This window comes from Leopardus geoffroyi, chromosome B2, assembly GCF_018350155.1.
Source record: "Leopardus geoffroyi isolate Oge1 chromosome B2, O.geoffroyi_Oge1_pat1.0, whole genome shotgun sequence".
Lineage (NCBI taxonomy): Eukaryota > Metazoa > Chordata > Mammalia > Carnivora > Felidae > Leopardus > Leopardus geoffroyi.
Window position 1 is genome coordinate 12,806,681 of NC_059332.1, and position 16,036 is coordinate 12,822,716.

The following is a 16,036-nucleotide window of genomic DNA, read 5'->3' on the forward strand; positions in this document are numbered from 1 at the left end:
AGAATCACCCTTATCAGAACAGGAGCAGTGGTGGTTATCTTAAGAGGACAGCACTTCTAGTAATCTTCATGTTTATCTGTATTTTCTCACTTTTTCTAGGCTAAACCTGTTTGGTGGGGGGGGGGGGGGGGGAGGAATTTTTCAGGCGTCAAAAAAATTCAATTACCTGAAATTTCTTTGTTTAGGTCTTTGTCTTTTTAATTTTTAAATGTTTATTTATTTATTTTGAAAGAGAGAGAGCAGGGAGAGGAGGGCAGAGAGAGAGAGAGGGAGACAGAATCCCAAGCAGGCTCCGCTCCATCAGTGCAGAGTCTGATGCGGGGCTCAAACTCACAAACCAGATCACGACCTGACCCAAAATCAAGAGTCGGATGCTTAACCGACTGAGCCACCCAGGTGCCCACTCTGCTTAGGTCTTTCTAAAGAATGGTCGGGGCGCCTGGGTGGCGCAGTCGGTTAAGCGTCTGACTTCAGCTCAGGTCACGATCTCGCGGTCCGTGAGTTCGAGCCCCACGTCCGGCTCTGGGCTGACGGCTCAGAGCCTGGAGCCTGCTTCCGATTCTGTGTCTCCCTCTCTCTCTGCCCCTCCCCCGTTCATGCTCTGTCTCTGTCTGTCTCAAAAATAAATAAAACGTTAAAAAAAAAATTTTTGAAAAAGAAACAAACAAAAAAAACGCTGGAGCTTTTGGGGAGCCCCTGGCTGGCTCAGCTGGTTAAGTGTCCAACTCTTGATTTTGGCTCAGGTCATGATCTCACGGTTTGTGCGTTCGAGCCCCACACCGGGTTCTCTGCTCAGCACAGAGCCTGCTTTAGATCCTCTGTCTCCCTCTGTCTCTGCTTTGCCACCCCGCTCACACTCATTCTCTCAAAAATAAACATTAAAAAAAAAAGAAAGAAAGAAAAAGAAAATGCTGGAGCTTGAGTTAGAAGAAACAATCGTGATCCCAGTCAACTTAATCCCAGGACTTTCTAGGTCCTGTGAAGCCCCAGTCCAGGTTTGCTGGGTTATCGGGGGGGAAAGCGAACTCAGCGGTTGTTCGAAGCTCCCCTTCTAACCTTAGTGCTCCGGGGACTGTCCTCTCCCCACCGGAAGGCATGCGTGGGGGCTGTGTGGGGAAGGACTAGCTGGAAGAACAGAGGAAGGTGATGTCTCCCCGCGCACTGGGATGGAAAACCGACGGGGTCCTGTCCCCACCCTGCATCGTCTGTGACTTCAGCAAGTCTTTCTTTTCCACTCTCCTTGAGCCTCCTTCATTTGCCAAGCTGAGTGGGGCAGGGGGCGGGGGGTAGTCAAGGGAAGACTGGATGGAGTACTGGAGATAACAGACCTCTGTTGAGTGCCGGCTCTGCCATTGCCGGCAGTGACGTTGAACAAGTCACTTAAGATCCCGAGGCTTTAGTTCCTCCCCTGGTTCTGATGGCTAACTTTATGTAGCAGCTAGACTGGGCCACGGAGTGCCTAGAAAAGTCAGGGTGTTTCTGGAAGAGTTGTTTTGTGTGTGTTTATTTTCGAAAGAGAGAGCATCCAAGAGTGTGTGGGGTGGGGGTGGGCGAGAGAGGGGGACAGAGGATTGGAAGCAGGCTCTGTGCTGACAGCAGACAGCCCAATGTGGGGCTCGAACTCACAAACTGTGAAATCATGACCTGAGCCAAAGACAGACACTTAACTGATGGAACCACCCAGAGGCCCCAGGAGGGTTGTTTTTTTTTTTTAAATGAGATTAACATTTCGATTGGTAGATGGAGAAAAGGAAATGGGTGGGCCCCATCTCATCAGCTGAAGATTTGAATGGAACAAAAGGGCTGACCCTCCTCAAGTGGATTTTTCCTGAGTGACTGCCTCTGAACTGGGACAGAGGCTTTTTCCTACCTTTTAACTCCCAACTGAAATGAAACCGTCAGCTCTTCCTGGTTCTCAGGCCTTCAGACTCCCGCTCAGACTATCACTAGACCATCAGCTTTCCTAGATGCCTGGCTTAGCAACTCACCCTGTAGATCTCAGGGCTTCTCACTCCCCCATAATCACATGAACCAGTTCCTTATAATGAATACCCCCTCCCCCTCCTCTCTTGCCACACACACACACACACACACACACGCACACCCTATTGGTTCTGGTTCTCTAGAGAACTCTGACTAATACACCTGTCAAGTGACAATAACAGCTAGTTCTCCAGGCTGTTCCAAAGATTAGAAATTATAAGTGATTTGTGCCAGGAAGGTAATAGATGCTCAATAAATAATAGCCATTCCTTCCTCTAGGTCTGTTTCCACCATTAAAATCCTCTTTTGTGTGATGTCCCTAGCTGATGGTGGCAAGACAAAACTCAGTCACACTTTAATCTTCACCTTCGCAGGGGGTGTCCTGAATTTAAGCTCTCTGCCTCTTAGAACCCCATGTGGGCCATAATAAACAGAAACCTAATTCAAGTCCAGCCTCTTGAGTGTAAGCGCCTGCTAAGAGCCCCATGCTGTGGCTTCCTTTTCTGAATTTCAACAGCATGGATGTGCAAATTCAGCAACTAAAGTGTAAAATGAGACAGCTGGAAGGAAACCGGACAGAGTAGCAGATCCAAAATATCTGATGGGTTTCCAGGGGGTTTAGGGATGGCTAGCAAGAGAGAGAAACCTACTTGTGAAACCCTATCAAAGGGACAGTGGAAGAAATGGCTGCTGAACCCCAAGACACTCAGCTAGCCAGAAGGAATGAGCTCAGGTCAAGGGTACCGATCCCACGTGAGTCTGTGAACTTCACCTGGTTTTCTGGCCACAAACGGAACTTCTGACCCCACCTGAGAAATCTCCCACTGTTACTGAGAGCCTCGAACACCAGGACCACAAGCCTGGGCTGTCACTATCACTAACTGACAAAAGTCAGAGAAGCTGTTCCCTGAGGACCAGCCGATAAAACCTGACCCAAGCAGGGTACCTGAGCCTCCACTACAGAAACCAGTGGTTCTCAAAGTTGAGAGCACATCACAGTTTCCTGGAGGGCTTCTTAAAACAGACACTTGGGCCTCGCCTTCAGAGCTGCCGATGCTGTAGGTCTGAGCCAGGCCCGAGAATTTCTAACAAGTTCTCAGTTGATACTGATGCTGCTTGTCTGGGCACTACACTGAGGAAACCGCTAAGGTGAACCGTCAATGAGGTGGTGCTGTATAAAGAGATCCCAAGTTGATTTTCAGTGGCTGGTGTGAGCAAAATGAGCCATCAACTAAGCAGGTGTGAAGTTTCCAGAAGGATACAAGTATGGGGAACTCAGAACACGTTCATAGCGGAACCATTCATTGGACATTCACTGACCTTGGAAATGGTGGCCATTCAAGAAATATATATGATACGGGGTCCATAAAAGTTTATTTATTTCTGAGAGAGAGAGAGAGAGAGAGAGTCAGAGTGCGAGTGGGGGAGGGCAGAGAGAGAGGGAGACACAGAACCTGAAGCAGGCTCTAGGCTCTGAGCTGTCAGCACACAGCCTGATGTGGGGCTCGAACTCATGACCCGTGAGATCATGACCTGAGCTGAAGCTGGATGCTCAACTAACTGGACCACCCAGGTGCCCCCGGGGTCCGTATTTTGATGAAGACTCTTAATGGTGAAAATTATCACGTAATAGAGATTCATGACTAAATTACACATGGTGCTTTTGTGGCCAACTTCTGAAGAGTCAAATTTGCTAAGATGGGGTCCAGGGATATCTTTTTAAGAAAGCTTCTGTGGTGACTCTCACGTAGCCAGCCCAAAACAAGGCCAAAGTGGGGACCTAAGGACCACTGTCCTACGTCATACTGGAGACTGACGCAGTTTGAGGATCTCAGGGAGCTGGATCACTGCATTCAGCAAAGGGCTTTACGTCACAGTGAACGGGTGTTCATCTGGGCCCCGGGACAAGTGCTCAGGGAAGGGGTAATGAACGGAGGTCCTTACAACTGTCAGCAACCAATAAACCTTCTGTCATTTATTCCACATAGTAGATGTTCCATAAAAACTTGCTGATTGGATGGATGGATGGACGAAAAACTCGCACGAAGAATTAGGACGGGGACACTGCACTGGACTGCAAGGTAAGGACAGGACCCCAGCTCCGGGGAAGCAACAGCGACAGCAACCCAATTGCCACGGTGAGGCTCGACACGAGGGAGTATGCACGTAGGAGTTTTTAGAGAGTATTATTATGTCCCCAAAGCAAGTCCAGAAATCAAACATCAACGTGCCGAAGTGCTGAGCTGAAATCAACACGACATCATTCTGCAGGGATATGTAATTTGTTTGATGCATTTGTGTGTTGTTTTTAAATCACCTATCAATTATTTAACGTGGGAGCCCAGCTGAGCAACCGAACAGTGAAAAGAGTCAACAGTGTTACAGGACCACTAAAATCATGCCACTAATTCAGAATTTGTCAAGAAAATTACACATATGTAATTTTTATAAACGTAAATGCAAAATAAACATGTTACGTATATAAAACATGCACATAAGTGGAATAGGTACCTAACTGTATATAATGTAATGAATGTATACTAAGGGAACATGTATTTTTCTATTTACATTATATATTCTTGATTATATACTTAATTATATGGTAATTATATATTACATATATTTTTATGTAAGTATGTAATATATTTTATATGTTTACATTTATTTTATACGTACGTACAAATTTATACGTGTGTGTATATACACGTATTTATAAAAACATCCACATAAGTGGAAACTGTGGTTGTCTTTCAGATTATATCCCACATGTTGTCCTGTTCCGAGCATCTTTTTTTTTTTAATTTTTTTAAATGTCTATTTATTTTTGAGGGACAGAGTGGGGAAGGGGCAGAGAGAAAGGGAGAGACAGAATCTGGAGCAGCCTCCAGGCTCTGAGCAAGTGTCAGCACAGAGCCCGACTCGGGGCTCGAACTCACAAACTGCGACATCATGACCTGAGCCCATGTCGGACGCTTAACCGACTGAGCCACCCAGGCGCCCCTCGAGCATCTTATCTGGAAGGGAAGAGCAGGGGACCGTCTCTGTGACTGTCTGCGTGGCAGTCACCACAGCAGTAAAGGTAGTGTAGAACCACGGCTGAGGTGAGGACAGATTTTAACTCGGCATTCATTCACCCACTCTATCCTTGATGTTTAGAGGCTGAGCAGCACGCCGCAGTCCTTCCGGGAGCTTCCTGGAAGAGCTGCTAGATCACGCTCCCTGCCTCCCCTCACCCCTTCCCGTCTTTTCTGAGCCCACGGAAATGTAACTTCTGCCCCCACCAAGCCACTGCATCGGCCCTCACTCCGGTGACCTGTCACTGGCAGCATTTCACAGCACTGCAGGCGGGACTAGCTAACATGAAGTCGTCCTGGAGGAGGGTGCGTCCCTAATCCGACACGACTGGAGTCCTCCCACAAAGGGGAAACGTGGACACACGCACACACACGGGGCAGACGCCACAGGAACACGAGGCTATGGTGCCACCAGCCGAGAAGCCACTAGAAGCTCCAGAGGCCAGGAACAGAGGTTCCCCCACGGCCCTCGTGACCCTGCAGATACCCCGATCTCAGACCTCTGGCCTCCCCAACGGGAAGACGGGGAGTTTTTCTCTCGTTTGATCCACCCAGGTTGGGGTGCTTTGTAGCCAACTAATTTGCGGCCCCCTCGTTCTCTCAAAGCTCCCCGCGTAGCCCCCATCCTGCTGCCTACGGCCTTGAGTTGTTAGTGACTAATGTGCCTGGGGAGCAGGGCCTGGGTCTCCGCCAGATGTCACCGCTGGTGACCAAGGTGCCCGGCTCACTGCCAAGCCCACGGGATGCCAAATGGATGAAGGGTCAAGGAGCAGGGGCCTCCCCGAAGCCCCGAGGTGTTCCCACGTCCACCCCCCCTGCCCCGCCGGGCACTTACGGAGATGATGTGCCCCTTCAGGCCGTGGGCGGAGTCTGCACACTCGATCACGGCACTCAGTTGGGGGTAGCCCACCCCGGTCTTGGTGCGGGTGGTACACACAGAGCCTGGATGGTGGGAGAAGCGGGGCCCAAAGAGAGACGGTTAAGAACGAGCCTCCAACACCGGCAGTGCCGGCGGGGAGGGGGTGGGGGTGAACTTTCTTTCCGTGGAGGCGGGATGGGTGGTTAGAACCACACCATCGGGCCTCGTCCCTTCCGGTCCTCACCGCCGTCAACTGCGGCTGCCCGGGACGCCCTCTCCCCACACCCTGTCGCTGTCACTCACCTGTGCCATCAGCCCCCACCACATGGCCACAGACCGTCCCTGTGTACGCTCCGTCCCTTCCCACGTCCCTCACTTCCCCTCACAGCCACAGTATACTTCCAGGGACCCCTCGGTCTCCTCCCATGGCCTCTCTACCTGCACTGTTGGTCAATCTCTAACTTCTCCGAGCCTCACAGCCTCGCCTACGAAATCGGCAGCCTGAGGTTGCAATGGGGACGCCACGGGGCCCGCGGGGCTAGCAGGCAGCCCTGGAGAAGAGGGAGCCACACCCACCCCATTCCTGCACCCTCTCCCCCCCAGGTCTGTCGACCGGCCCCGGCCTCCTGGGCTTCGCGATGGCCCACCCTGTCCAGAGCCCCCGTCCAGCCTGGCTGTGGGGTCCGCTTCCGTGTCAGGAAGCCTCCTGAAGCCCTCTGCCCCCTTGACCTCTGCCTTCTGCCTTTCCCACCGTCAACCCCAGTCCTGGCTGACCGGTCAGCCGGGTATTATCCAGCTACGTCCAGGCCGAGTCATGCCAAGAGCACCACCATCTCAAGCACACGTACCCCTGCTCAAGTCCCGTCCCTCCCTCCCAACAAGTTAGCACCCCCTACACCCCAAGATCACCCAGACTGAATTCCCGAATGTCCACCTGCCGCCCTCTCCTGCCACCTCTCCGTCCCTCCTGCTCCCCCCCACACACCGGCCGGCCTTCCAGCTCCTCCGGCAGAACGAGTTTCTCCCCACCTCGGGGATCCTCTGTACTCGATGTTCTCTCTGTCCAGCACTCCCTGTGAACCAAGCCCCCGGTCCTGCCAGCCCTTCTCATCTTTCAGGCTTCATCTTAAATGTCACCACCTCAGGGGAGTTGTTGTTCTGACACGGCACTCGCTTCAAAAGAAGCATTTAAATAATTATTTGTGTAAGAATGCAGGGGATCTGTTTTCTCTGCTGGATGGTAAGCTCCATGGATATTCATTGTTGCAGATCCAGCGCTGAGAACAGAGCCTTGTACATAGCAAGGGGGCTATAAATAGTCGCCGAAAGAATGCGTGAACTTCAGATAGATGAGTCACCCGCATGCTTCACAGCTCAGTGGACGGGGCTTGAACTCCACTGCCATCACGCTTGGGGACAAGGTGCCTAGAACGCCTTCCTCCTGTCCTGACTCTCCACCACCAATAGTGCCTTCATGCACCGCCCCCCACCCCCAAATCTCTCCCGGCATCCTCAAGGGCAGGATCAGACAGAGAACTGTGTTTATACTTCCAGGACTGGATTCAGCAAGAAAACCAGAGGCGCGGGGGATCCCCCTTTCCTCCTGCACCCATCCAGCCGCAGGGCAGAATACATCTCTTGACGTCTATCCTTACAACAGGTGTTGCCGCAATCCCGAAGCCAGTGAGCTCTTCTCCCCACCAGGCACACGCTGCCCCAGCTACCAGCCCTGCATTGTGCAAGGCAGAATTCATTTCATAATTTCTGCTTCATAACTGGCTCCTCGCCTTCTCTCCCACTCCACTGTTAGATCGGCCCAGAGCTCTGCCCATGTGAGAGACCTACAGAGGGTGGGCCGATCACCTTTCTTGGAAATGGCCATCAAACAAGGCATGGGAATGGTCTTGATTAATGCTCAGGTCAAAAGGAGAAGCTGGATACATGTTTCTCCTCCCAGGTACAGGGCCAGGGTGCTCATTGTTAATGCTGTCATTCACTTAGAGAAAACCCAGTGTTTTTACGCTGAAGAATTCATGAAATTGAACAATCATCCGCAACGAATTTAAAGAAGCCATTCTGGAAAAGCTCCCTACTTTGTTCAGAGAGTCCTTTCTGCTTTTATAGACAGCCCTGCCAGGGCTGGGAGGGCGGGGAGGGCGGCCCACACAGGGATAACGGAAAGACAATAAATCTTCTGGGGAAACAGCATGTATACACAGAGGATGTGCATGAAGGAAACAACTGCAGCTGAACACTCAAGATTACATCAAAAAAGGCTCTTTGAGAGCCGAGTGGACTTCTCACACACCTTCATATCCTGGACAGCACCTGCCCAGCACAATGGCGGCTAGCACACATCCGGGAATACGTATTTCTGATTAAGCAGGTGACCGGTGAGTGCCCTGGGCTACTGGGAACCAATTCTATTATTAGCCCAGTCTATGACATCCTAAGCGGGGAGCTCCTTATAAGTAAGAACTGGGTCTTATCCTCTCTTTGACTTTTCAATGACCAACACTCAGTAAAGACTAAAGGTGCTTTCCTCTTGCTCAGAAGACGTTATTAATTGGCTTGTGTGGCACCATCAAAAGCCCAATGTTGACCATTTCGCTGTACGTTAAACACTCAAGTACTTGGATGAGCCTACAAGACTCTTCATACACATCCCGTTCCCGCAAGGCTGTAACTGTGCCAAGTCACAACCCAACGATGTCTTCTGTGAGTTCCCACACTCTTCTCGCATTGCTTTATGGTTTGTTTCCTTTTTGGGTAGTGTTTGTTTGAATGGGTGATATTTTAAAAAAAAAAATCTTTGCTATTTTTTATTCCCAGCTGAAAATGTATATGTTCTTTCCTTCTCTCCAATGTTAGTGTTTGTTTAGGAATGGATGTGCAAGGAAGAATATGAAAACATGAAAGTTCATGTTCACGCATAGCCAAAGGGGAAGGTGAACACCAACTGGCCCCAAGAGAAAATGGCGCCACCCAATAGAAGGACAGAAAGGCTCTGCCTTGTTCCTCCACTCAAGATGCCAATGGGTGGTTCTAGGAGAAAATGCCTAAGAGAATATGGGCAAAATCCAAAATGCATTATGTATCAGGTGAGGAGCCGGGAGTAGTAACTGGCAGGGCCATGGGTCAAGTTCAAATGCGGCCTCAGAGCTGCATGCCTACTATGTGCAATGTCTGGGGTTCCTCAGACCTTCATATAAACTGGAGGCGTTCATGTCCATTAACCGTCCCCACGATTCTTCGCCCCCTCACCTTCCTCCTCAAGGAATATAGGATCATTAACGAAATCTGCATCCTCTTCGTCCGCGTTAACGCTCTGAAACCAGGACCTCGCTTTCAACCCACATCCCGGCTCCTTCGGGACGTTCCCCGGTGGCAGCCCAGTGACATTTCCTACAAGACCTTCTGGAAGCTCAACTTCCAAAAGTGGTGGGATACTTCCAGAAGCAATGTGCTTCACCCTTGTGGCGGGGTCACCCACGGGCTCCCTTCTGGCCATCTCCAGTGTCCCCAAGCCCCCCATCCCAGTGCCCTGCACATAGCCTCTGCTGGCCTTCCCAACAAGCCTTACCTGGTCCGACGCCCACTTTGATTATGTCTGCTCCAGAAAGAATAAGCTCTTCCACCATCTCCCCTGTCACCACGTTCCCGGCCTGAGACAGAAAAGCACACAGCCCGCAGTCACAAGCTACTCCTGGTGATACAAAGATGCGCGAATGAAGAAGCCCGTACCTGGCCACACAGCTGCGCATGCCCCGAAGCCACAACGCCGCCTGGGGCCCAAAAGGGGGGGGAGGGGAAACAATGGACTCAATTCCTGATTCTATATGAAATCTCAAGTCGGGGGGGAAGGGATGTTCCCCTGGTTCCCTTCGCTACTGACTAGGAACACAGACTCTTAACATCTCATACCACATTTGGGTTTGCTAACAGCAGGAGAAGGTACGCAAGCTGTCACGTTAGAACCACAAAAGACCCGAGATGATCCAGGTCAGAGCTTCCGAACGGGCCCAGGGTGGACAAAACAAAATCTTACGGAGAACCCAAATGCATAAAATAAGCAAGGAAAAGCTCTTTCAGATGATCATAATATTTGCTGTTGGGAATAACATGTTTTGGAGACTATAAAAACCCCTCAAGGACCTTTAAGGAACTCTAGGGGCTCAGGCTTAGGAAACCCCGCGACCGTCTCACCGGCTCACGGATGGGAAAATGCCTGGGGGTCCGCCCCAAGGCCGGTGCTTCCCACCCGGATATGAAAGGGCAGATGAGACTTTAGTGACCACAGGCCTGGAACATGCTCCGACTTCACATGAGGCCGCGGCCCCCAGAATAAACATGCACACCAGGACGCGGCGGAAGCTAAAAACCAGAAAGATGCATCTGGTTTGGACATTGTACAAGTTCTTTCACCGCAGGAGCCTGGGAGCACGAAAATAGCCCTTTTCATTACGACTCACTGCCCTGCGGATTCTTCAGCTGGTACACAGGATACTTGGCAAGATGCCTGACTGAATTTTCACAACTGTACAAAGTCGTATTTTGGGAAATACATCCCCACTCATGTTACTCTTTTTTTTTTTTTTTTTTTTTTGCTTTGAAGCCCCAGTGTCTTTTCAGTGAATTCATTCCCGGCAGTGGGGGGGGGGGTGGGGGGGGGGGGGAGCAGGTTTTCTTTTTTTTTTTTTTTTTCTTTTTTTTTTTTTCAACGTTTATTTATTTTTGGGACAGAGAGAGACAGAGCATGAACGGGGGAGGGGCAGAGAGAGAGGGAGACACAGAATCGGAAACAGGCTCCAGGCTCTGAGCCATCAGCCCAGAGCCCGACGCGGGGCTCGAACCCATGGACCGCGAGATCGTGACCTGGCTGAAGTCGGACGCTTAACCGACTGCGCCACCCAGGCGCCCCAGGTTTTCTTTTTTTAACCTAGACAGAGTGACTTTTAACTCTGTATAAAATATCTTGGAAAGGTTAATGAGGAAGGCTCAAAAGCTGCTCTAATCCAACAACACCTGACAAACACCTGGAAAACGCTGGATGCTCCAGAAACAGGACCAGAGCATTGAGAATACCAGGTACAATAAGGGGGTGGGGGGCATTGCACGTCACTGAGGGACAGAACCAGGTTTCCACAGACAGAACTGGGGAAAGGGATCTTCTGGAAACAAGATATAGATTAATGTTCACGCTTGTCCCCAAAACCAGCTTCAGACGGATTTAAGAGTTAAATTATAAGTGGAATCCTCCCAGATTTAGAATGCCTTGAATACCTGTAACAAGCATAAAAGTGAAAGATACATGTGTGCCTACAAACACACACATTTCATACAATCGACAAAACTAAGAGGCAAATAACACAGCAGAGAAAAATAATCCCTTATGCATGACAAAGGGTTAACTAACATTATAAAAGCTCTCCCAAATCTTCAAAAAAAAAAAAATTCTAACAGCTCACAGAAGAACTGCCAAAGGACATTATTTATAAAATAAATAAATAAATAAATAAATAAATACATTAAAGTGGCCAATAAACACAGGGGAAGTGCTCACTCTCACGAAGAATCCAATTTAGATTCAGATGCCAGCGAGGTACTACCTCTCACTTAAAATATCAACGACTATAAACATTAAATACTAAGGAGGAAACAGATACCATCTTTCTCTGCTGGTGCAATGTCTGCTTTAGTACAAGTTTTCCCGGAAAGCAATTGTCCATATGGAACAAATGCAAAACTACATACATCCTCTGATCTAGTAAGTGTACTCCCAAAATTCTCTCCCAAGGGAGTAATCATAGCTGACGTCAAAGATTTAAAGACAAGGATGTATGTTATTTATTTGTAACAGTACAAAACTGCAAAGCTACTACCCAAAATGGGAATAGTTCAACAACCTGGTGTTTTCCCACCTACGTGATGTTTTTAAGGTTGGTTAGATGGCATTGGAGAATGCTTAACCGATTTCAGCATAACATTAGGGGGAAGAGAAGGAAATAGTAAGATCTCAATTTTGTTAAAATCAACAAGGGGGCCCCTGGGTGGCTCAGTCAGTTAAGCATCCGACTCTTGGTTTTGGCTCAGGTCATGATCTCATGGTTTGTGGGTTCAAGCCCCGCATTGGGCTCTGCGCAAACAGCATGGAGCCTCCTTGGGATTCTCTCTCTCTCTCTGTCTCTCTCTGCCCCTCCTCTGCTCACGCTCACCCTCTCAAAATAAATAAATAACCATAAAAAACATACTGAAAAAAAATAAACTTAAAAAAAAAAAAGGAGGAGGACAGGTGAGTTTCCACTTGCAGGTGCCAAAAGCTGGCCCATCAAATTGGAAACCAAGAAAGGCAAAACTAAGGGGAAAAGGAGAAAGGCAAAATCAGAAATGAAAATGACAACAAGGCACACTCTAGCCCAGGAATGGCCGCAGTCCCCGCCCAGGAAGCTGTGCATGGGGGTGACTCAGGGGTGATGTGGGGATGATGCAGGGGTGTGGCGTGGGCCAGGGTGATTAGCGAGGGTCCAGCCCACCGCCTACGTGGCACAGATAGCGTGACTGGACATGGCTGCATCCACAGCACATGCTCATCTCCTAGCACTCGAGACAAAGCACAGGTTCCGGACCTTCCCGGGGCGGGGGGGGGAGGGGGCACCAAACCAGGCAGGCCATTGCCACCAGGCACCTCTCTCCTAGGGGAGGCTGAGCACGTCCAGGACCCCACCCCTGCTCTGCCAGCAACCACCGCCCCTCTGGGTCAAGGAGAAGCATGGGGGCCCAGAGAAAAGCCTGCAAAAAGCAACAAGATTAGAGAGGTCCTCGGGCAAAAACCCAAACCAAGACTGTTTTGCCCTAATGTTTCCAGCTTCCCTGCAGACCCAGAGATCTAAGGCAGCATGAGTTCAGAAAGACCTGGGGTAGACTAGGGCCCCACACTTACCAAGTAACTAAGAAGTAACTCTGAGTCTCCCTTTATCCTGCTATGAAGCGGGACTAACCACACCCACTTGGTGCTGTCATGATAAGGTTTACAAAGAAAGTTCTATTCAATTCCTAGACAGAGCCCAGCTCTCAGTTGGTGCTCAGTAAAATGTTGGTCCCACCACTTAAGAATGGTTTCTTAAAACAAACAAATAAATAAATAAATAAGTAAACAAACACATAAATAAAATAAAATAAAATAAATTAAAATGAATTAAAATAAAATAAAATAAGATAAAATAAAATAAAATAAGATAAGATAAGATAAGATAAGATAAGATAAAATAAAATAAAATAAAATAAAATAAAATAAAATAAAAAAAGAATGGTTTCCGTATTGGGGTGCCTGGATGGCTCAGTCAGTTGAGTGTCCGACTCTTGACTTGCGCTCAGGTCATGATCTCAACAGTCATGAAATCGAGCCCTGTGTCAGGCTCTGCACTGACAGCCCGAAGCCTGTTTGGGACTCTCTCTTTCTCCCCCTCCCCTATGCACGCTCTCTTTCTCTCTCTCTCTCTCTCTCTCTCAAAAATAAATAACATTAAAAAAAAAAAGAATGGTTTCTGTATATTGTTACTTTTTAAGACTTCAATGTGGTCAAATGTACGTAACCTAAAATACTGTTTTTAGCTATTTTTAATTTTAGCTATTTTTAAGCAGACAATTCAGTGGCACTGAATACATTCACACTGCTGTGCAGACATCACCACCATCTGTTCCTACAACTTTTCATCATCCCAAACTGAAGGTGTGTACCTACTAGAAAATAACTTCTCGGGGCGCCTGGGTGGCTCCATCGGTTAAGCGTCCGACTTCGGCTCAGGTCACGATCTCACGGTTCGTGAGTTTGAGCCCCGCATCCGGCTCTGTGCTGACAGCTCGGAGCCTGGAACCTGCTTCTGGTTCTGGGTCTCCCTCTCCCTCTGCCCCTCCCCACTCTCGTGCTCGCTCTCTCAAAAATAAACGTTAAAAAATTTTTTGAAATAAATGAAACAATAACTTCTCTACCCAGTTTTGACTGGCTCTTCTGAGGCCCTCTGCCAAGAAAAGTCCTTTCTCTAAGAGGAGATAAGGCAGGGGCCTGCAAAGAGCCGTAGGCCAGGTTTGGCCCATGGAGCCACGGCCTGCCAACTTCCCATAGAAGGTGATGGAATGCTGATGCGAGTACCTTCTCCCAAGCACTTGCACGTGTCTCTACGCCTACCCGTGGAAGCAGGAATAGGAGATGCTATCAAGGCAATGACCATCTTTCACGGCACATTAAACCGAGTTTGCTATGGGGCTCTCAGGCATCACCTGGATCTGAGGCCCTGCGTGGGCTTCCGCCACAGTTCCGGAAAGATGGCGAAAAGACGGCAACTCGGCCTGAGAGGTTATGGTCCGTCAGCCATGACCACTTCTCGTACTTCAACGAGTAAGGCTGCCCACGGCTGACAACCCACAGGGAATTCTAAAGAGCGTCCGCCTCTTCGGGAAGAGGGACAGCTCAGGAGGTGACCGTGAGTGCCACCGCAAGAATGCACACAGGTAACTGGGCCAATGGCCATGCACAGAAACGAGGAGGCTGTGCCCACGGCTACCTGGGCACCGGTCAACGGTGGCTAACGTGGCATTGCCCCGGGGCGTGCAGCTAGGTCTCCAGTCTACTCTGAACGGGTCAGGTGTCACAGACCTACCTCCTCCGGACAAAGTCAGAAAGAGGCACCAGCACAAAAGCATTTTTCAGCGGGCTTGGTTTCCGGCGGGCAGTGTGGTACAACCAGAAGATCTCAGGTCCCGGAGGCAGGCCGCTTGGCTCTGGACCGCGGGCTCACCTCGCGCTGGCTGTGAGATCCTCAGAAAGTTCCCTAAGCTCTCTGAAATGGAGCTTCACGTCAGTAAGAGCAGATGCTCGTAACCATGCTCCAAGATTTGATAGGATTCCAAGAGCAGGGTCTCATCCACACTCAGGGCCTTTTTCTACAGCACCCGGTAGGCATCATTCTCTTTCTTCTCTGGAAGCCACCAGGCAAATAAATGGTTCTAGGACTTACCACACCGTTCTAACAGCCAGGACTTCTACAGGACCCTTCTCTGCCAAAGTGTTCTAAAAATCCCTGCTTTTTCCCTCCTTACAAGTGGCAGGGAGTGCCTTAGCTGAAAGGCAAGGAAAAGGGGTGTGCACATAAATCCAGAACGCACAGGAAACAGGGAGCAACAGATAAGCCCTTGCTCCGAATGCACACATCCTGAACTGCCAGCTGCTACCAAGACCATTTCTTTTCTTTTTTTTTTTTAATCTTTATTTATTTATTTTGAGAGAAGGAGAGTGCAAGCAGGGGAGGGGCAGAGAGAGAGAGAGAGAGAGAGAGGGAGCGAGAATCCCAAGCAGGCTCTGTGCTGTGAGCACAAAGCCTGACATGAGGCTCGATCTCACGAAGGGTGAGATCATGACCTGAGCTGAAATCAAGAGTCAGACCCTTAATCGTCTGAGCCATCCAGGCGCTCCTACCAAGACCATTTCTTCTTCTTTTCTTTTTTAATCTTTGTTTTGAGAGAGAGAGAGAGAGCACAAGCAGGGGAGGGGCAGAGAGAGAGGGAGAGAGAATTCCAAACAGGCTCCGTGCTAGGAGTGCACAGCCCAACACGGGCTCGCTCTCATGAAGTGTCGTGACCTGAGCTGAAGTCAAGAGTCGGACACTTAACCAACCAAGCCACCCAGGCACCCCTACCAACCTACCAAGACCGTTTCTGAGTACCTCTTCTATTCACCGCATTGGAACGATCATGACACTCAGCATCCACATTACACACTCTTCAGTTCCAAAACCTTGGACAAATGGTAATGCATCCAAAAGCCATGAGAGAAATTACACTTCCCCAAACCAAGGGTGTTAAGAGTCCTGGAGGTTTCCAAACGAATGGCAGATTTCAAGGGTCAGTGCAAGCAAAGAAGGCCTTAGAAATAACCATCTACCTTGCCAACGTCCCCCGTTCATTGCTGGGGAAACCAACAAGAACAATAAAAACACATCCCAGAGCCAACCGGCAGATGCTAAAGGGGCACTTGCTTGTGGTGGGTGCCCACAGGGCCGTGGGAACTCTGCGCCAGTCTCTCCCCCCCGCCCCAGCCTCATCTCCATAGCAACCCTGGGGCTCT

At 49.6% G+C, this 16,036-nt stretch overlaps 1 protein-coding gene across 2 annotated transcripts in view; it reads right to left on the reverse strand.

The window, feature by feature from the left end:
• The window catches only part of GMPR (guanosine monophosphate reductase), a 44,680-nt gene that overhangs the window by 10,058 nt on the left and 18,586 nt on the right, over positions 1–16,036 (reverse strand). For both annotated transcript variants that reach the window (XM_045497321.1, XM_045497320.1), the window contains 2 exons: positions 9,500–9,581; positions 5,893–5,999 (listed from right to left, as the gene is read on the reverse strand). In XM_045497321.1, coding sequence (XP_045353277.1) covers positions 5,893–5,999; positions 9,500–9,581 — 189 coding nt within the window. The remainder of the gene's footprint in view (positions 1–5,892; positions 6,000–9,499; positions 9,582–16,036) is intronic.